This window comes from Herpailurus yagouaroundi, unplaced genomic scaffold (assembly GCF_014898765.1).
Source record: "Herpailurus yagouaroundi ecotype Mexico unplaced genomic scaffold, PumYag 77, whole genome shotgun sequence".
Lineage (NCBI taxonomy): Eukaryota > Metazoa > Chordata > Mammalia > Carnivora > Felidae > Herpailurus > Herpailurus yagouaroundi.
Window position 1 is genome coordinate 5,268,635 of NW_024412388.1, and position 21,569 is coordinate 5,290,203.

At 57.9% G+C, this 21,569-nt stretch overlaps 1 protein-coding gene across 6 annotated transcripts in view; it reads left to right on the forward strand.

Moving 5' to 3' along the window:
* The window catches only part of CAMTA1 (calmodulin binding transcription activator 1), an 828,802-nt gene that overhangs the window by 718,324 nt on the left and 88,909 nt on the right, over window positions 1–21,569 (forward strand). For all 6 annotated transcript variants that reach the window (XM_040460083.1, XM_040460077.1, XM_040460058.1 and 3 more), the window contains exons 7-8: window positions 5,085–5,238; window positions 20,142–20,282. In XM_040460083.1, the coding sequence (XP_040316017.1) occupies window positions 5,085–5,238; window positions 20,142–20,282 (295 nt within the window). The remainder of the gene's footprint in view (window positions 1–5,084; window positions 5,239–20,141; window positions 20,283–21,569) is intronic.

Genomic DNA, 21,569 nt, shown 5'->3' on the forward strand with positions numbered 1-21,569 from the left:
AGAGCACCTGCTGATTGCCAGCCCCACTCCGGGCTCGTTCATGCCAGCCACGAACGAGGGAGCCCGGGCAGCAGAGCTCACCCATCAGGCCAAGCCATCGTTGCTCAGAGATGAGACATGAGGGTGAGCACTGAGCAAGAATTGGAAGTGGTGAGGCGTGCCGAGACAGTGGGGGTGGGGCACTCGTTTGATGGGGTCGCAGAGTAAGGTGTCCGCGAGGAGGTGGCGTTGAGACTTCTGGGACGTGAGGCACGGACCCGAGGGAGAAGAGCCGGGGCGAGAATAGGCCAGCTGGGGAGTGTGCGGCCGGGACTCGTGCTGTAACCATGTCAGGGACACGGGCTTCCTTCACTGGGCCAGGGAGCTGCCCGGATTGCAGGAGCATGGCCGCTGGCGTCAGAGAGCGGGTGGGGAGGGAGGCCAGAGGGGGAGTGAGGAGGCCTGGGAGGGCCCACGTGGCCGGGGGAGCAGGGTGGGTGGGAGAAGTGACCGAGCTCGCTGGCCCGCCAGCTGTGGAGGGGGGAGGAGGTAAGGAGAAAGAATGATCCCCCGGGGTTTCCACCTGCACCACTGCGGGAGGGCAGGGCCCGAGTGGGCCAGGTGTGGCCCGTGGACGTGGGGCTCTGCCACGTGAGCCGGGGGTGTTTTGGAAGCCCCGACAGGGCAGTCGGGCAGGTGGGCCCGGAACCAAGCCGAGAGTCGGGGCTGGGGAGAGAAATCCAGAATCCTCGCAATACGACGCTTGTGGGGCCGTGAAGCAGGAAGAGGTCACTAAGAAGGGAGGGGACAAGGACCCCGCTGGGAGGCCCGTGGAGGAAGGGGAGTCCCCATGCACCAAGAGAAAAATGAGGACAGAGGGGGCTGCCACAGAGGAGACGTGCGTTTTAAGTGGACAGATGCCTGCAGCGGCACTCTGGTCAACTCTGCCGGGAGATGTCACAGTTTGGTTCGGTGTGGGGTCTGCTCTGGCGGCCCTTGGTAGTTAGCAGGGCAGGATTTCCGTCCGTCCAAATGGGACTTCAAACCTCTCCGAGGCCCCTGTGGGGGCTCGGCAGCAGCCTGGCCGGCAGGGCAGGGGCACTGTTTCCACGTGCAGGTGAGGAGCTCGAGGCATCCCCAGGAAGGGATGGGCTCACCTAGTCCACTGCACTTTCCGAAAGCTTCTGGAACTTCTCTGAGACTCTTATCCTCAGCTTTCCCCTCCACAGCCACAGACCACACCCATAGGGCTGCCTTCCCCAGGCCTCTGACATTTGGAAAGGGAAGACATCTTCAGGGTCATGCTCTCTCTGGGGGGGACCGGCCTCAAGCACCCTCATGGGAGTTCTGTAGCCCAGGGAGGAGCCTCTGGACAGGACCCCCGACCCACACGACCTGACCTGGGTGGTAAACCCCAAGGAAACATGCATGCAGCCCAGTAAGACGAAGGCAGGCTGATTCCACATCGGTCCAGAACCCAGAGTCCTGCGGGGGGCGGGGGGGGTGCTCCCAGAGCCAGGGTGTGTCCTCAGCGGGCCCCCACCCCGAGCCGGGCATGGCTGAGCGCTTCTCCAGCCTACCCTGCGTGGCCAGCGAGCAGCTCTCAGCCAGGATGTGACACTGTTATGAGCACTCCATGAAGCTGATGCATTGGGACTCTATGGCTAATATATTTTTCTGCCAAAAACGCCCAATAAAATGTACAACTAATGAATAAAATCGCAATGTTGCCAAGAAGCGATGTGTGCCCCAAATTTCCAAAAATACTTCAATCACTCTCTGTCTTAAAACCAGCCCACGCCAGGAAGTCGTCACTTAGAATTCAGGGCAGCAGTTTCAGCAGCAGGAACCCCAGGCCCTAGGATGGAATCTGTGCTGAAGACACAGACGGTAATGCTGCCTGCTTCCCGTCCCCTACTCCCAAACCCAGACGCCTTGAACCTTCAGGGGCTGGTACTTTCTCCCCAGCTGTATCAGGGCCACTGAGAAGCACAGGCCCAGAGCAAAGGCTCCCAGGAAGGGGACCTACACGTTGGGCATATTCCTTGATCCAACGGGAGCCATGATGGATCTAGAATCCCTAAGCCGGTAGTTACAGATGTGGGGTGCAAGGACCACTGGATCTGCGAACCCCTGAAATGCAGGGCTGATGTGCCTTGGGCAGTGTTTGAAGCTGGAAGTGGAATGTCCACAGCCTTCATCAAATTCTCAAAGAGGTCGGGGCGCCTGTGGGCTCAGTCGGCTGAGAGTCTGACTTCGGCTCAGGTCATGATCTCACGGTTCATGGGTTTGAGCCCTGTGTCGGGCTCTGTGCTGACAGCTCGGAGTCTGAAGCCTGCTTCATATTCTGTGTCTCCTTCTCTCCCTGCCCCTCCCCTGCCAGCGCTCTGCCTCTCTCTCTCTCTCAAAAATAAACTTTGGGGAAAACAATTTTTCTTTTTTGTAATTCTCAAAGAGGCCTCAGACCCAGGAAAAGGGAAGGACCAGTCTTGCCTCTTAGCCTCCTCGGAATGCATTTTGGGAAAGACTTCTCTGCCCTTTGTAGACCCAGAAAACTGGAGCCAGATGTCAATGGGACACAAGTCTGGGAAGACTGTCCCAAGACAGCCTGATTCAATTCTACAAATGATAAATGAACACCAGTCATTGCCAGATTTATTATCTGTGTGGTTGAGGAGATGAAGGAGGGGGCAGGGGCACACAGACCATGAAGGCACAAACCTCTATCTGTAGAGGTACAGAGGGAAGGTATCAGGGAGTGCTTCCTGGAGGAGGAGGTGATCCTCGTGCCTGTCCTCAGAGAACAGATGGAAGCTGGTTTTGCAGAAAGGCAGCTGGGGCCTGAAGAAGAGACAGAGATTCCTGAAAGTGGAGAGTCCCAGGCAGTCTAGCACCCAAACTTGGCCTTTGGATGCAGGGTGAGAGCCGCCCTTTGTTCCCCAAGCCGCTGCCTGCCTGCCCTCCCGCCGCCTTGGCCCCCCACAGCCTCCCCCAGGCACCCAGGCCGAGCTCAGCGGGGCTGTGGGGCAGGAAGCCGCGGCCCTTTCATCTCGCAGGTGGCTGGCATCCTGGCTCCCTCCCGCGGGGACCAGCTCCTGTTCCAGGGCTGGAATCAGAGGAGGCCCTGGGTGGCCTGCCGACCCCTGCAGACTTTTGATCCTTCCCCTTTTGCTCAGTGGCGGGAGCTGCCACCTGGCCAGGCACAGGCTCAGGCAGCAGCCCCTCGTCCAGACACGACCGTGGGGAGCCAGTGTATCGATAGGAAGAACACAGGGCAGGGACTTGAGTGTATCACCCCATTTCTCCTTGGCTACCCCATTCCGGTGATAAGCATAACATATCTACCCAACCCACCCACCTCGTGGGCGTATGGCAAGCATAAAGTGAAATATGAAATGGGAAAGCACTTAGCCCAGGCAAAAAAGAGGCCACCAGATGTCTTGGCAGGACCTGATTTTGGAGTCAGAGCCCTGGCTTCCAGCCCGGGCTCTGTCCCTCGCCAAGCGCAGGGCTTTGGGCAAGTCACAACTTTGCTCCAGTCTGCTCATTGTAGACGGAGGGCGCCCTGCCCAGCCTTGCCCAGCCCAGCCCGGCGGGCCAGCCTCCCCGGCTAGCACGGGCACCAAATGAGATAATGGCTGGAAAGTGCTCTGAAAAGAATAAAGTGCCGTGCCGATGTCAGGGATTATCATTATTATTAAGGAGCATGATTACCGCAATCCAGAAAAGCTGCCATTAACGAGAAGGCTCCTGTTCGTGTTGATTTAATTTCCTGGTTAACTGAGCGTTGGCAAGAAAAAAACTCTATGTTTCAACCTTATTGAAAATCTTTTTAAATTATGCCAGTCTATTCTGTTGCCCTGGTCATGGTGCAGTCTTGGGTCTTTATTTATGAATGCATTGATTGAGTCACACACTTATTACTCTCTCTGACCATATCCAAAAAGGCAGCCACAGACCCAGCCTCCTCCGTGCCTGGGGTCCCAGGACTTGTGGTCGGGTATCCCTTGGAAAAGAGCAGAGGAGACAGGTCTGGGGAAAAGCATGGGATGGAACCTTCCACGTGGCTTTTTCCCTGGTTCCCTGGGGCATCTTAATATATTGTCATAGATTTCCTTACGGTTTAAGCGATACTTTCTGATTGGGGTAGAAGGAGTTTCTGGATTTATCCAGATGCATTACCAAGTGATGTGATTGGGTTGTTCTTCTCTTTTTTTCTTTTCTTTTCTCTTCTTTTCAACAAACCTGTCAGGCCTGATGTGCCCAAATAAATGGCCTTGCCTTCTGGAAGGCCACAGAAAGCCATGGAAGGCACATGCTCTTTGCAGAGAAGAACAAGTCCCCACCAAGTCCCCTCAGTGTGTCACTATCGGAGCCGGTGGTGGGCAGAAAGGGACCGAGGGCGTTTTGAATAGACTCTCATGGGAAGAGGCTGACCCATTTCCATAGAACCATCTGGGGACAAAGTGAACCCTTCACACGCAGAGTTCTTTCCGTTCTTAAGGCTCCGCAGGAGGAGTTTCCAGAGGCTCTCCTGGTGCCCAGAAGTAATGTGCTGAGGGGGCTTCTCGTCCAGGGAGAAGGCCACAGGCTGAAGGGCACAGGGGCGTCTGGGAGCTCTGTTTCCCCCGGGGAGGAAGGGGGTAATGATGCCTGTTGGGGTAGACGTCCAGCACGCTGTGATGAGGAGATGCGTGTAAAGCACAGAACAGGGGTCAGTGCTCCTGGGCAGCTGTTGGCATAAAGTCCCAGATGTCAGACGAGAGATACGTGTGGCCTTGTGTGTGGTCCTTGGTTACACACAAATCAGCCCATGTGGTTCTCATTGGGGGTGGTTTTGCCCCTCAGGGGGCAATGGGTCATGTCTGGAGGCACTCGTAGTCGTCACAACTGGAGAGGGGGCAGGGTTTAAAAGCATCCAGTGGGTGGAAGCCAGTGCATAGGACAGCCCCACCCCAGAGAATGATCCGGTTCCAAATGTCAGCAGTGCCCAGGTTGAGAAAGCCTGGTGTCGGGATGCTCAGCCTGTCTGCACCTGCTGGGGGGCACCCTTGGATGGGCTCCATGCCTCCTTCATGCTGCCAGTCTCTGTGCTCTCCCCGCAGAACCCCGACATCGTCCTGGTGCACTATCTGAACGTCCCAGCCATCGAGGACTGCGGGAAGCCGTGTGGCCCCATCCTCTGCTCCATCAACACCGACAAGAAGGAGTGGGCGAAATGGACGAAAGAGGAGCTCATTGGGCAGCTGAAACCCATGTGTGAGTAGCTGTGGCCCACCTGGCCCAGGGTCCTGCGCTGGAGGCCAGGCCAGCACCCAGCAGGTGGGGCAGAGGTCCCCGGGGGCCGTCCTGCTCGGGCGACAGCGAACGTAGCTTTTCATAAGCGTCACCCCCACCCTACTCTCGCTTGATCCTCTAAGCCCCCTACACGGTGGCCAGGGCACAGAAGGTCAGCCCCACGTTGCAGACGACAAAAGCGAGGTTCAGAGGCACAAGGCCCCGTAAGCAAGGAACAGGGCCACGAGAGCCCTGAACTGCGGCCACTTGGGCCACAGACGGGGGAGCAGTGGCTGTCCGGGGACAGACAGAGGAGGCGCTGGCCAGAGCTGGCCTGCCTCCAGCCCCCAGCCCATCTGCTCCTGGACACGGCGAGGCTCCGGCCCCAGCTCCCAGACTCGATGGCATGCAGATGACCGGAATTAGCTGGGTTTCATTTTGTCAGCAAAGTGATGTTCTCTGAAGCATCTGTCAGGTGCAGATCACTGAATGCGGAACACCAAGTGAGTCTGGAGAGCTGGGCAGTGGCTGCTGTCTCGTTTCCATGGGCAGCCGCTGGGGGCTCTCGCTGGCCTCTCCTGCCGCCTGGACTCAGGAAGCACAGACACAGGTCTGCCAGACCCGAGAAGGCCCGTCCAGAGCACAGGGCCCAGGGCTCTGGGATACTGACCTCTGAGGCTCAACGCAAAGATGTGTCACCATACGGGACCTCAGAGAAGGGGTCACCAGGTCCCTCAGAATCTGTGCTACCCTTGGAAGGGGGGCTGCAGGGAAGAAGCTGATGGACACCATACACAGAGAGCAACTGAGATGTCCTTTGCTGGGGGGCCGTGAGTGTCCCATCACTAGGGGTACCCGAGCCGAGGCACGATAGCGTCCGCAGTGACCAGCTAACCCTGAGAGTCCCTCAGCGCTCAGATTGGGGGGTCACCCCCCATTCTCAAAGTGGGCCGGAGACAGGAGATAAAGGGAAGGGAGACCCCCAACAGGCCGACGGCCCAGCCGCCCAGGCCCTGCTCCCTGCTGCCAGGAATCTAGAACTAGGAGGCCCAGGGGCTTCCAGGGCTCAGGCTGCATCCCATGGAACCCTCCGGAACCGCAGGTGTAACACACCCGTCTTGTTTAAACCTCCCGGTGTCCCCGGGGTGGGTCGCTCTCCCCACCTTCCTCTGCTCACCCCACCTTATCCACATGCAGTCAGCATACACGTCGCCTCTTCCGCAGGCCCTGCCCCCCACTACTGGCCCGGCCTCACACCCCACCCCCACCACCCAGCTTCCTCGGGACCTCCCAGAAGACATCAGACTGAAGTCAGCCTCCCACGCTTAACCAGAAGGGGCCGCTCTAGCCCCTTCAGTATTCTGCACAACACCCAGAAACTTGAAGGACGCAGCGGCTAATCCCCAGGAATCTTTCCTGTTCTCACCATCCCTCGGGGCCCTGCACAGCGCCGGGCACGTGAAAGGCCCCCTGTAAATATTTGTGGGATGGTTGAGTGGAAAGTGTCTGGGCCCAGCTTTGGGCCACTCCCCGCAGGGACCTGAGCAATGGACAGAGGCCCCCCAGTGTCCAGGCCTGGGGAGCCAGAGCTGTTCCCAGATGCCCTCCAAGGCCAGCCTGGGGGTCCGGGGAGTCAGGGCAACGGCACCAGGGGTCCTCGCCTCAGACCGGCCTGTCCACCCCTTCCAATTCAATACTGAGGCCATGTCTACATGTGCTTGTACTTAACATTGGGTTTCCTCTCCCAGGGCCCATTCACGTCTCCTCTTTGACAGGGAATCGGCGGGGCCTGAGCAAAGGTTCCGGTAACAGTGGGCACCAGTGCCACCTGGGCAGGGCAGTGCGGTCCTAGCCGGGGAACCGGGAGGTGGACACGTCCTGGTTCTGTGATGGCTTCACTATGGGACCTCAGGCCCGTCACCCTCCGCACCCCAGTCCCTTCTATAAAGTGGGAGAAAAAATCCAGAGCCTCTGCACCAAGATCCACAGTACCCAGCCCGCTCCGCCGGGCCCAGCTCAGCTCCCGGGCCTCTGCAGGCTGGGGCCACTGTTTCCTACCGGTTCCCGGGAGGTTCCAGAGACCACCTTGGCCAGAGGGCAGCCAAGGGCACATTCCCGGGGAAACAGATGCCATTCAAGGTGGCCAGCACAGTCAGAACCTCTGGCCTGGGTTCTCCCAAATGCCTCTTAGCACACGCAGACGGTCCTTCTCCTGGAAGCCACCCCACTGCCACTGTCCCCCTTCTCTTATTCCGTCTGCTCACTTTTCCTCTCCTCATTGCCTCGACCTGCCCCGCAACACCCCCCTTACAGGAGCCTGCCCGTGTCAGACAGGAACACCACATCCCTAGGGGCAAAGGGATTAAGCTCCATGAACTCCAGGGGGTGCAAAGCAGACCCGAGTCAGCCTCTGATGCTTAACTGGAGGGAGCCATGGATGCCTGCTTGGAAGTCTGCAGTGCATCGAGAAAATTATGTACAACTACAACAAACTCCCCATAAATCTAATAACACTTGGCTCGCTGGTGTGTCTGGGGGCGGGGAGCAGAGCCGCGCGCAATTACCAAGCGTGCATGTGTGTGCGTGGCTGTGGTTACAGATGCACACGGCCTGGAAACACAGCCCTGGAAGTCAGGCTCCAGCCGAAGCCTTGCACGCGATGAGTCTTGGAACACACGTAGGGCACCGCGTTCGGGGGGAGCAGTGGCGCGTGGGGAGCCAAGAAGGCATCAGATTCGGCTCCCAAATCAGGCGTGCCACCCGACGCTGGAGCCAAACACATTAGCTTCATCACATTTTCACATAAATCACATTCCTTCAAAGACTTCACAGTTTGATTTCCTGATGTTTCCAAATTTCTCTGCCCTGCGGCAGAACTGTCAGTGGTTTAATCAAAATGTTGTGCTTCTCGGTGGTGAAGGGAAACTCTGATCCGCAGCCTTCGCCCCACCTGTTGCGAGACGGGGGGCTCATTGTTCCCGGACCCCGGGAACCTCACAAATGCTGGCCTCTAAGCCAGACTGATGCTGGGAACCCTACCTGGATTCTCGCGATTGTGCCGTTTGGTCTCATGGGGGCTTTTCCCATCCATCTGCCAGATGAGGGATGCCTCTTACAGAATTAAAGAAAAAGGAAAAAAAAAAAGAAGAAGAAGAAGAAGAAGAAGAAGAAGAAGACAGGGGTGGGGGCGAAAATTAAGGAATCTGATAGGAATTCCCAATATGTTTCCCATCTTTTGCAATCCCTCCTGTGGCAATTAGAATATGGGTGCCGCCATGACAAAGACCAAAAGAACAATGGCGTAAACAAAAGAGAAGGCTATTTCACGTGCACATAGCAGTTCAAGGTAGGTATGGCAATGATGCAGTGTTGGGGATCAGCCACCTGGGCTCCCTACGGCCAGTTGCTCTGCCAACCAGGTGCTGCCCTCTTTTTCATGGTCCAAGATGGCTGCTCCAGCTCCTGCCATTGCAGCTGCGTCCCGACCAGTGGGAAGCAGAGAAGACAAAGTCGAGGGCAAGCTTCTTCCTTTCAAGAACAGGGCCCAGAGGTTGCACACAATACTCCCACTCGTATGTCATGGGTCAGAATTCGGTCATACGGTTACCCTTGGTTGCAAAGGAGGCTGGGAAGTGTAGTCTCTTGCTAAGCGCTACCATCCCAACATACTTTGGGGAACAGGGTTCTGCGTGTGAGTCATTCGGAGCTGAGTGGAGCTGAGCTCAGCCTGAGGTGTCCCTGCACGGCCTCAACCGAGAATCGCTCATCTTAGGTCAAGGCCCGGGAGTGATCGCCTCGGGTCCCGTCTGAGGGTTGGCGTTTATAGAAGTCTAGTGAACATGACCTAAAGCCCAGCATGTCTCCTCCTGGAAATTCTGGGGTCTGTTCCAGTGCAGCTGGTCTCAGGGAGCACCAGCTTGGGACCGGCAATCTGCCACAGTGTGAGCAAAGGGCCGGGCAGGTGGAAGTCTGTCGTCCCGGATCAACTTGGAGTGGAGAAGAATGGGCACTCTGTGCCACAGTCCCGCCAACCCAGTCCTGCTTGGTGATCCTTGGCCGCCCGGAACCACAGTGGTTCTGAACCGCTGTGCCCTGGACCTTCCACTCTCGGCTCTACTTGAGCTGCAGGGAGTCAGATGGGGCCCTTGGAGGGATCCTCTCCTCGGAGCATCGGTGGCTGTCTGCCTGGTCCCACTCCTTGGCAGCCTGGGAGGGGACAGGCCTGCCGGCCACTTCCCAGCTAGCAGTAGATGAGGTTATGCCATCCAGAGTGAGGGATGAGGGCATGAGTTTTAAGCCACGCTCACAGCCCTACCCTAAGAGGGATCGTGCCCCAGCTGTCCCGTGCAGGCGAGCACCCTGGCCGGCCAGGTGGCCCTGCATCACCAAGCAAGGCTCGGGCCTTCCTGCAGACCTCCATGGCCTCAGGGAACATCAGGCGGCTCCACCAGCCACCTCTGGGTCTGGCTCTACTCGGACTGCCTTCCCAGGGTCCCAAGACCTCTGGGTGGGCAAGAGGAGGGCTAGCTGGGGAGCCTGCATAGCCCCAGGGCCTGCACCCACACGACGTGCGCGGCAAGTCCCCAGGACCCAGCGAAGGCAAGTGGCTGGACACAGGGAACCCCATACCGCTGAGAAGTAGCTGATCCGGAAGAGAGGCTGGAGGACAGCAGGCTCATTAGCAGGCACCCACCTCTCCCAGGAACTCCTCACCCCCACCCCCACTTGAAGCCGACAGAACCCTCAGTGTCCAGACCCACCCCCCACCCCTTTCCCCACCTGTCCGAGTGGCTCTGCTGTTTGAACACCCAAGCCTTGGTTGTAGAATCAGTGCATCTGTTGTTTTCTCATAATTTTCCAGACAAAGACCAAAGATCCAGTAAGAGGGGCGGTGTTTATTTGTTTTGCTTTTTTGCTTAGATTGTAATCCTGGTGATTATAGAATATCAAGAAGTAAAACCAACACAGGCTTTCCTTTCCTGGCCCTGCACGGATCCCCTTTCCTGGTCGATTAGCGCCACCTGGTGGCCCATGGTAGCAGAGCGGCTCAGAGATGTGAGTCCTCTGCAGTAGCCAGACCCACCCACCCCCCTCCCCGCGCGCAGCAGGCGTCAGGCGCCTGGGAACGTGGGGGCACTGTGCCGCCCTGCCTGTGGACCTAGTGTCTGGGATGTGATGGGAGGCCATCTGGGGCCTGCTCCGTGATCCAGGAGCGCTGGGCTCTGGATGAGGCTGGAGCTAGCAGAAGGGGCCCCAGGGAGAAGCACATCGACTGCCTTTCCTCTCTGACTCAGTCTATCCTGATGAGACATCACCAGCTGGAGCAAGACCAAAGGGCTGGAAGCTTCTCCCTGACAAGGGAAGCATCCCCCAAGTCTTGGCCAGAGTCTGTGGGTGTTGAGTCAGTTAGCAAAGTAAGTCATATAGGTGCTGCCCCCACGTAGCGGCAGGCAGGGGCACGGAGATGGGAGGGGAGCAGGGGAACAGCCAGGGGAAGGGGGGTCTGTTGCAAGAAAGGGTTGGAGGATTTCTTTCTGGTGAGAAATGTTCACTTGGAAGCACTTTTGTCCCTGCTCTAAAGTTACGCTCTCAGGATAGGAGTGAGGGACCAGGAGTTCCGAATGAGCTTGGGCAGAGCCAGGCTGACCGCCGCTGGGGCTCAGGGGAGCCAGAGCTGCATGGCTCCCCACCCGATGCTCCAACGCCCGCAAAGCCTGTGCAGAGATGTTGGCTCGGTGCCGGGAGCAGCGGTCGACATCGCGACTACCTGGGCAGATTGATCAAAGGCAGGCTCCTGTCCTACCCCCCACCCCAGCCCCTCGGACTTTCTGATTCCACAGGTCTGGATAAGAATCTCATGCTTTTTGAGAGATCCTAAAGCAGGCTCCAGCGAGAGGCCCACCGAGGATCCTTGTTGTGGAGATCAGGGTCAGACCCCTGCTGGGGTCGTGGCCCTCTTTGAGCATTAGTTGGTTCTCCAATCCTTGTGGGAGGGAAGCGGGCGCTGGAGACAGTGCCTGTCTTGAACTTGCACAAAGGATTGGGTGTGTAAGTAGTCCTGTGAAGTCTCCCCATAGGCTCTTGGTCGAGATATGCTACCCTAGAAGTTTCCTTGGGTTGAATCTCATGTTGGAGCCAGGTACATAATGGGGTCTTGCCAGACGTTCGTGGACTTGAACTCATGAGACACGTGGGGATGCCATGAATGGAAGCACATCTGTGTCCCCATGGCAGGCCCAGGGCCTAGGATGGCAGTTCTGTCCCTAAGAGCAGGGACACTCATCGGTGGATGGAACTGTGAGATCTGGAAGGTTCTGCCCTGCTCCCTGCCTGTGTCCACAGGATTTGGAGTCACTGGGGGAGCTGAAGACAGTACAGAAAGGCCTGGAGAGGATTTTCCTGCCCATTTTGCTATCCCTTTGGTTAGGAGCCACTGGCACGGGGAGTGGGCAGAGCGGGTCCCCTTATGTCCCCAGCTCCTGCCAGCAGGCCTTCCTGGCACCTCCCACCCCGAGGCAGAAGAGAGCAGACAGGGGGCATCAAAGGCAAGCGGGTTTGGGTTTGCTTCCTTTCCTTGCTCTGCTCAGAGGATCCGGGCTTGTTTTGCAAATGTGCCTCTCTCCCTCAGGCTAAATTGTGTTTAGCTGATCTGGCCCCCAAGTACGAAAACTGAAAGAGAAATACTTCTTTTGATTTCCTGTCTCTCCCTGGCTGCTTGGGCACCTCACACCCCCTGCTGCTGCAGAATCCTGGCTCTGTCCTCACCAGCCCCTAATTCCGTGTGCGCGGATGGAGTGTATCCTGTGCCCGTGTTGAGGACACAGCAGCCCCACCCACATCCCGTGCCTGGCTGCCACCCTGAGCTGACAGAGCCTTGCTCGGGGCCGGGGGCTGGTTTTGTGAAACTTAGGATTCACTGCCAATATTAAAATCTCCAGATTTTCAGCTTCTCTTTGAATCTCGAAGGTTCTGGTCCACCCAGTCAGGAGCCAAGAGGCAGCTAGCCTTTTAGCGGCACCTGCCGTCCTGCGAGCAGGTACCACCTCCGGACGTGAGGAGGAGGCATGTGATTCCAGGATTCCTACAAGCCCAGGGTCTCGAAAGCCGCGAGACGGAAGCTGTCTGGAATCCCACGTGGTCCCCCCCCCCCCCCCACTGCCAGTGGCCTGGAGGAGGCGCTGCTGGGCCAGTCACTCCTACCATCTCTGCCACTGAGTGGGGCCTCGGGAGAGGGTCTGCTGTTACCCCCGAACAGGGGGAGAGAAGGTTCCAGAGCCCACTTGGCTCCCTGGATGTGGGACAACAGCTGGAGCTTCTCTCCTGGCCAGCTGGGCTTCAACATCGCTACACAACCAGGGCAGCGGGCACATTCACCTCTTAGAGGGGCACAGACTTCCCTGCCTCGGCAACAATGGCACTTAGCAAATCGGGAGTCTGAGAGCCTCCCACCAGCTCCTCAATGCCGCCTCCTGGACCCGCTTAGCAAGGAAACACTCGGCCCGGGCTGCTTTTTGGGACTCGGGGGGCCCCCAGGAGATCAGAGGTCGCCCAGGAGGCTAAGGGCTCGGGAGCCCGTCCCTATGTGGCCTGGACAGCTCAGACCAGCTCCCGGTCCCTCCCACCCAGAAGAAGTGGTACGTTCTCAGGCCCCCTGCCCTTCTCCACGGCGTGTCTACGGTCAGAACAAGGTGCCCCCCACCATAGAAGATGAAAGGGGAGGGGTCTTGAAGCCCCACGTCCCCAGACTTCCAGAACCAGGAAGTACAAGCTCCCTGGGGACTCAGCACTTTCGTCCCTGCGTGTGCACGCCGTCCTGCCCCCGCGCAGCCCCTGAACTCCTCCCAGTGAGATTCTGGAAATGTCCTCAGGCCCGGTAGGAGAAGACAGTTGAGGGTGAAATGGGGCAAGGGAACAGCATGTGTGTGTCTGGATATGAGACGTCAAATCTAATGAAGATTTTATCCAGTTGAACCCGGGAATCAGAAGGAGGGCCTTTATTCCCGTCAATAAGAACACAGTCAAGACGAAACTCTCAGAGCCTGCTAGTTCCCATTGACCTTGTTGCCATGGAAAGAGCCTTAGTGTCAACAACTCGCAGGAATCCAAACGGGCTCATTCACGCAAGAGGCACGTGGCCGTGGCCAGCTCCCTCCCGCCCCGGCCTCGATCACGTGGTTCCTAAGTATGGTGACCATACGTCCAGGGTTGCCTGGGAACAGGCCGGTTTATACCATTGTGCAGCCAGATGATCCCAGCACCCCGTCAAGCCTCCAAGGTGACCGGTCTGGACAGCAGGCTAAATGGCCACCCTATTTATGGGTCTTTACTGAGTGTTGAGTACCTGGGCAGGAGTAGGGGATGAGCCCAGGCTGATGGGGAAGGAGGAAAGAACAACCCCCCCCCCACCACCACCACCACCACCAGGCCTCTGTTTGGTGAGGGGGGGGCAGGTGTGGTTATCTTTGTCACCAACATTCCATTTGTCACCTGTATGCCATATACGAAGAAATCTCCTCCCGTGCAGAGAAGGCCAAATGTTGGCTCCAGCAGGCACTGTCTGTGGAGTTGCTGTAGTGACCCAAGCTCCAGCCAGAGTGCCCTGTCACACCTGTAGAAGTTTCTGCCCCACAGAGCAAACAGGGACAGGCGGCTAGCTCTCACCAGCTCCCGGAGTCACTATGGGATTAAGGGGGGAAGGGGGGCGGGGCTTTCCACGTTCTCGTTTCTGACTCTGTCCAGCTCCTCTCCGAAGTGTTCCAGGCTTGATGTTTCAGAGCAGAAAGGAGGTCTCAGAGCCCTCCGCCCTGGTCCGCCTCAGAGCTTCTAATGACACCGTCGAATCAGAATCCTGGGTGTGGGTCTCACGTATGTGTCTCTGAAGTCCCTTGGGGACAGTGACGGGCAGTCAGGTAAAGCATACCTCTTACACGTGAGGAAACTGAGGCCATGAGAAATCAAAGATCCTCCCAAGGCCACACGTATGTGAGGAAAGCAGCTGGAGCCCCTGCCCCCAGGCCAGCATGTCCCAGCCTGTCCCCACAGGCTCTTCTTTCTATACAGCTAGCTGGGACATTGAGCTCAATGGTTCGCTCTGCCCTTCCCGAAGTTTCACGGCTGCTGAGGGTAGCCATGTCAGGAATGGACGTTTGTGGTTTCTGCGGGTACCCCCGGGACCCCCGGTCAGTGAGTCCCCTCCCACCCCACCCCCAGTGACTGGAAATCCAGGTGAGGAACCCCTGTCTCAGACCCAATCGCTGTCCTCACAAATACCTCATTCTCCGGGAGGGGTGTTTCTTTGAATTCCTGTCTTTTGTAGAAACGTCCCCTAAGCGCACCCCAGTGTGCCAAGAGAACCCCAGGCCAAGCAAGCTTCTGGGGACCCTGGCGGCCCAGGTGTAGATGCAGGGATGGGCTCCTCACACGGGACCCCCTCCCTCTCTCGCTGACATCCATTCCAAGAGCAGGTCCGTGGCAAGTCCCACCTCCCACTTCCTGCCCCGGGTTGATGGCCCTGCCCGGGTGCCCACCTGGCCTCCTCCACGGTCAGGGTGGGCAGCGGGCCGGGGGACCACACCTGGCCCAGCCACAGGTCCCGGGGTCTCCCGCATGGTCACCACCTGGGGAATTGGACACCCTGTCCCTCAGAAATGAGTCCAGCTGTGATTGGAAGGGAAGTTCAGTTTCCTAAGGAGTAGCTCTCTCTCCTCCAGTCACTAATTAACCTTCCTGCCGTTCTTTGGTCCCCAGAGGGTTGCGGGCTCGGGAGGCCCTGGGAGGCAGGTGGCTTAATGGGAAGAGCTAGACACTGCAACCGCTCCCCACCCCCACTTATCTGCTGTGTGACCTTGGACAAGTCATGTGACTTTCCTGTCTTGGACTTCATGTTAATGAAATGGGACGAGAATTCTGCCTCAAAGGATTGTTGAGGGATTAGAGACATAACCTCTAGACCAGTGGGTCTCAAACTTGAGCCACCGTCGAATCCCTGGGGGGCTTGTTAAGACCCAGACCTAAGTCCCATCAGCAGAATTTCTTATTCGATAGGTCTGGATAGGGCCTGGGGATGAGCATTTCTAACAGGATCCCAGGTGGTCAGACTGCTTCTGGGACCACAGCCTGAGACCCGCTGCCCAATGCCCTGTCCACATTAATGCTCCAGAGGGGACGGATAATATCGTTACTCGTGTCCTTTTGCAACGTAGTCAACATATAAAGAGCCTAGCGCAGTGCCGGGTTCTGGAAAGTCCCTGATCTCAGGGCCTCTTGAACGTGCACACACATATACACACACTAAGTGTGCAGTGTGCACAAGGCAGGATTGGGTCTCTCCTGGGGGCTTCTAGGGCTCCCGCCAGTAAGCTCTTGGGGCTTCCACAACAGAACACCACAGACTGGGGAATTTCGGCCATGGAAATTAATTTCCTCGCAGTTTGGAAGCTAAAGTCCAAGATCAAGGTGTCAGTGGGGTTGATTTGTGGTGAGGCCTCTCTTCCTGGCTTGCAGACGGCTGTCCCTCACCGTGCCCTCACATGGCCTCCGCGGTGTGCACACACATTCCTGGCGTCTCTCTTCTTACAAGGACATGAGTCCTATCAGGTCAGGTCCCCACCCTTATGACCTTATTTCACCTCAGTGACCTCCTGAAAGGCCCTATCTCCAAACACAGTCGGATTGTGGTTAGGGCTTCAACTTAAGAATTTGGGGGCACGCGATTCTGTCCTTACAGGGCGTGACAGGCCTAGCCTGCCTCGCCAAAGCTCCGCCCCACCCCCCACCCCCAAGGCTGGACCGGAGCAACCGTAACCCACGAGGCCATGGCTAGCCACCAGCACCACGTGGCCGTGAGCCCCCTCCCCGTCCCCAGCCCCCTCTCCTAGATCCCAATGACTCTCTTCCCAGTGGTTGGCCGCCTCTTGGGTAAATTGTTCATCAGAAGATACTCTCCAAAGCATGGCCACATGCTGCTGTCATGGATTTCATTTTGATTATTCATATTAGTGGGATTGTAGCTGCCTAGCCATGGGTGGTAATTAGGGTAAGTGTTGAATACAGGCCAGGTCGGCACCAGAGTGGGCTGGGGGTTCCTGTGACAGCCACCCCGGCCCCTGTTCTGCAGGCCAGTCTTCGTGCAGGATATGCTGCGGGCAGCCCGGCCAGAGCCATGGCTGGTCCCAGGGCAGCAGCGGGACCCCGGCGGGGGGAGTGGGGGTGGCACAGGAGTACCCCGAATACCCCAGTTTCCAGTGGAAAGTGGGGCCCTCCTGGCCACTCCAGGCTTGGCCCAGCCATACCTGCCTTCTCCCCCAGTGGTACCCTCCCCTGCCCAGCCTTCCAGGGGCCACCCCCCAGGGTTGTGCATGGGAGACCCCCCTCCCTGGGATTCTGTACAAGCTGCACTCCTCCCACTTGAGGTGGCCGCAGATGGATGGGGGGCTGATGGCTGGGGAACTGGGAGCCCGGTGCCCTCCAGCAAGACTTAGCAAACAGAGGGGACAAACGTGACCCAGAGCCACCAGGAGGTTATTTTGCTGGGAATTCCCTTTTCTCCCCTGCCCCCCCCCCCCCCCGCCCCCCCCCAGGTCATGACCTTACATTTAATCAAGTGTATTTTTAATGCAGTTTCCATTTTGCTGCTTTTGCAAAGAGGGAAGGGCTGGAGACAGAAGGCCAGCGCACGTGTTCATTAACCTTCCCTCCATAAAACGCTCTTTTCCCATAGAAATCTCCTTTCCCACTGATTCATTACGTGTCGGGAAGCAGAGCATATGACATGTTAAAAGCCGTCTTGATAGTATTTGATATTCAGTACTAACAACTCACCAGCTCCGAGGAGGGGGCTTCTCTCCCAGCCCCCACTGGAGGGGGAGGGACGCAATCTGCATATTGAATGTGCCAAGACAGTAGGCAATTTGCATTAAGCATCCAGAAATTCTCCGCTTGCAATCTGTCACCCTTCACTGGGTTTTCATTTTATAACCTTAACAACAGAAGGAGGAGAGCAAGAGGCAGAAAGAACGCTGTAAGTGCGCCCGCATGGCAGGGCTGGAGAGGAAGCCTGGGACAAGCCGGCCACTGTCAGCGCAGAGCGGGGCGCCTGCCACTCACTAGAGGGATAAAACAGCCCACCCCCACCCCCAGACCCACAACTGGGCTGCCTGTAGGATGCCCTACAGTTCCTCTCTCCAGAGAGCCAAGTTCAGACCCAGGTGGGGTTTTTCCTGAGAACACCTTGGTCTGCCTTTGCAGTGAGCATCTGCTCTGAGTCCTTCCCAGAGGTAGGAGAGGCCATGCTGTTTCTGGAAGGTCTTCTGCTCTCTCCCAGACTTGCAGGTAAAAATTCAGGCTGAGGACAGAGCTGTGTGTTCACCACCCTGACTGCCCGTGAGGAACTCCTGGGAGCTTTAAAAAAAACAAAACAAAACAAAAACCTGGCAGGGCACCTGGGTGGCTCAATTAGTTAAGTGTCCAACTTCGGCTCAGGTCATGACCTCAAGGTCCGTGGGTTCGAGTTCTGCGTCGGGCTCTATGCTGACAGCTCGGAGCCTGGAGCTTGCTTCGGATGCTGTGTCTCCCTTCCTCTGCCCCTCCCCTGCTTGCACTGTGTCTCTCTGTCTCTCTGTCTCTCTCTCTCTCTCAAAAATAAATTTAAAAATGTTTAAAAAATTTTTTTAATTAAAAAAAAAAAAAAGCCTGGCAACACCCCAGACCAAGGATATCATAATCTCTGGGCTGGGGCAGGGGTCGGGACATGCTCTGCCCACCCCCCACCCCAGCCTCTGCTTCCCTCTCTATAAAATGAGGAGTCTAGAAAAGATCCTCAGCCAAGAGGTCCCGGGCACGAGGCCAGGCCAGTGGACCCTGGCCTTCACTCCTGCCTTGACCAGGCTCCTTCTGCTGTTATCTGTCTTCCATATTGGATTTCCAGGCAGAGGTTTATTTGAGAAAAGGGTCCCACAGCTGTAATGAGGTCTGCAAAGCCCTGGCCTGGGCCTTCCCTTTCGGCTGCCGGGGGACAAGCTGGGGCCTGAGCCAGCAGGATCACAGACCTCCTGGGGCTGCCGAAGAGCTCCCCAAGGGATCCCAAGGCAGAGAAAAGTGGGCCGGAAACCCCAGCACTGCCCCCGGCTGCACATGCCCATCACGCAGCACTCTGAACAGGCACCCAGGACCGCAACTCCAGGCAGCACAGCTGGCTCAGGGACAGAAGCCACTCAGCAAGCCCCCATCCCCTCGTGATGACCCACCAGAATCCAGGGCCCTCTGGGAGCAGGGCCACGGGCCTCATCAGAACCAGACAAATGCCTGGGGCAGGTGCACGGCCAAGGGAAGCAGCACCTGGCGGGATTCCCAGCACATCAGAACCCACACACGAGGGGTGTTCTCTGAAAAACGACTGGAGCCCTACATACAGGTGCTGACAAGGAACGGCAGCCATGGAGCTCTCTGCAGGGTGTTCCAAGGCAGAGCCACCGGCGGCTGTCACAGCAAGCAGTTTCCTCCCCCAAGCCCAGTTCCCATGGGCATCAGCCAGGCCGTGGAACGAGGCCGGCATTATCGTCGTCATTAACGGTCAGCACAACAGTACCGGGCAGGTGGATGCACTTTCCTCCTGGCCGCCCCATGAGGCACACGCTAGCCTATTCCCATTTTACAGGTGAGGAAACTGAGGATCAGAGAGGTTTAGAGACTTGCCCAAATTCACACAGCAAGACTGCAACCTGGACTCAAATCCAGATCTGAATCTGACCTGGGTCCTACTCTCTGTGTAGACCCTCTGCCTCCTGGAGCCTCACAGAGCCAGGGCAGACACTGGGCATTGTGACCGTTCTTCCCCTGGACTCCGTGTGAGAGGAGCTCCGCCAGGGGAGAAAGGAAGTTGTCTTTGCGTTGGCAAAGCCACTGGCCTCTGCCTAGCATGACCCTGCCCTGCTCCTCTTCCCGGACCACCCGCTCCCACTCGCCCCATTTCACAGCGAGCCGGGTCCCTCTGAGAGCCCTGGGCACTGGCTCCAACCCCAGGGCTATGGATTCCCTGCCTCTGGAACCTGGCCCACCAGCAGCCACCAGAGAGAGCCGGGCTGTGCCCTGTACCCGACACACCACCTCACGGCCGGGTCTGCTCCTGCTGAGACCACGGAGCAGCGGGTGTGAAATCCATCAGTCCGCAGGCCCAGCTGGCCAGTCAGTTTATTTTAGACTGTCAGCCCCTATCCTGCCAGGCAGATGTGCTCAGGGTGGGCTCTACCCTCAGTCATTCTGTGGACCCACCCCGATGGCAGGGACAACAGAGTTCCAGGGCTGGCCATCCAGGTGGCTGGTCGTCGGTGGGCATCCACTGTCCGGGTCATGTGGGCCCTTCAGTCCTGCCCCCTGTGCCCCCACAGCCTGGCCTGCAGCCCCTGAGGCCGAGAAGTCCTGTGAGAAGAATCAGAAGCACCCCTCCAGGAGGGGTGGGGTATCCAGCCCAGCATGCAGCCTCCATATCCTCCGCAAATCTCCACTGCCTGCAGCTGGGGGTGGGGGAGGGCCCTCAGAGGCCCAGCCCTCCCTCCCTTGAAGAAACGCTTTGGTGCACTTGGACTTCAGGAAAACAGAAGCAAATCTCTAGGTCGTCCGCTCCCCAGGGTGCACCGTAGGGAAGGGAGGAGGGGAGGCAGAGGAAGAGCACAGAGCTCCCAGTGGGAGTAGGGGTCTCATGGGGCAGCCTGGCCCTCCCTCCTCCGTCCTCCGTCCTCCCCCCCCCCATGTGTATCACTTCACCCCTAGAGCCAGCCTCCCAGCAGAGAGGGGGCTATGCTCTGGGAGGGCCCAGGTCCCACCCCTCCCAGGCCCTGCCCCTGCACCCCGTGACCTCTGACCGCCCCCCTGCCCCTCTCTGTCCACAGTCCACGGCATCAAGTGGACCTGCAGCAATGGAAACAGCAGCTCAGGCTTCTCCGTGGAGCAGCTGGTGCAGCAGATTCTCGACAGTCACCAGACCAAGCCGCAGCCTCGGACCCACAACTGCCTCTGCACCGGCAGCTTGGGTGAGCGGGGCTCCCAGGGGCAGGGGGGCGGGGGGAGCAGGGGGGCAGCTGGGGCAACTGGGCAGGGGGGGCTCTGCAGGCAGAGGGTGAGGCTCTCCTCCTCAGGGGTGGCCTGGATGTCCAGTGGGTGGGGCGGGGTCAGCCCGGAGCCAGGGGACGGCGCAGGACGGCACCCAGGACTGACTCACCATCGTCCTGCCCACTCGGGGCAGGAGAGAGCAGTTTCCAGAGAGGCAGGTCCCTCTAGGAACGGGGGCAGCAGAGTTGGGGAGTGCAAGGCTTTGAGGCTCCAGGCCTCATGGACACACAGCAGGTACCCTCCGGGCCCCACCATCTTGGGTATCGTCGTCAGGAAGCCCAGGGGCCCGGGCACAGGGCTGAGACAGGCTTTTCCGGGAGGTCAGCCCTGAGTCAATGGGACCACTCGAGCTGAACCTCTTTCCTTAACCTCTGTCCCCTCCAAGGATATAAAGCGTCCTGCACTCCCTGTCCTAATGTGCCTGTTTTTCTGATAATGATATTTGCTCTTGGGAATGTGCATTCTCCATTTCCTTCTCTGCCTTAATTAGATATTTCCATTAGAGGGTCATGTCACTTCCCTGAGAAGTCTTTGCACTCTTAGGAATAATGGTGGCGAGGCTGTAATAGGCGCAGGGGAGAAGTCACCCTTTTATCAAAAGCGAGGGGACCCTTATCAGCTGGAATGAAAATAATGGCAGAGGGGAGAGAAGAAGGAAGAGCCGACCTGGCCACCGCGTGCAGAGCCCTGGGGAGACTGGCCAGAGTCCAGAGACCCTCGGCCTAGAGCTTCTCCCTCTCTGCCACTGAGCTGGGGTGGGGGGTGGGGGGTTAAGGCATTGCCTTTGCTTGGGTCTTAGAGGGATTTTGACCCACGAAGAGCTGAGGACACAACCCAGGCTGGCCAAACGGGGCAGGGGGGCAGATACCTTTCTGCCTCTGGAGCAAAGTCTAGAACCCTCTTTGGTCCTGGGGCCCGAGAGCGAATGCAGAGAGAGTGCATTTGCTCTCTGCAAAGAAACACTGCGCAGCCTGAACAGGCACGCCCGGTTTGGGGCAGGGGAGAGGGACGCGGCCTCCGTTCTGGGCTGAACCGCCCACCCTGGCCGGCAAGAGCTGTTTCGGTAAATGGTGTCTGTCTCTGAAGGCGGCAAGGGTTTTCCTGGAGGATGACAGACTCTCCCCCTTGTCCTTCCCAACCGCCTATGTCCTGAGGCGCTATCACTAGCATTGGAAAAGCGCATCAAGGAAAAAGCCCCCCCCCCCCCC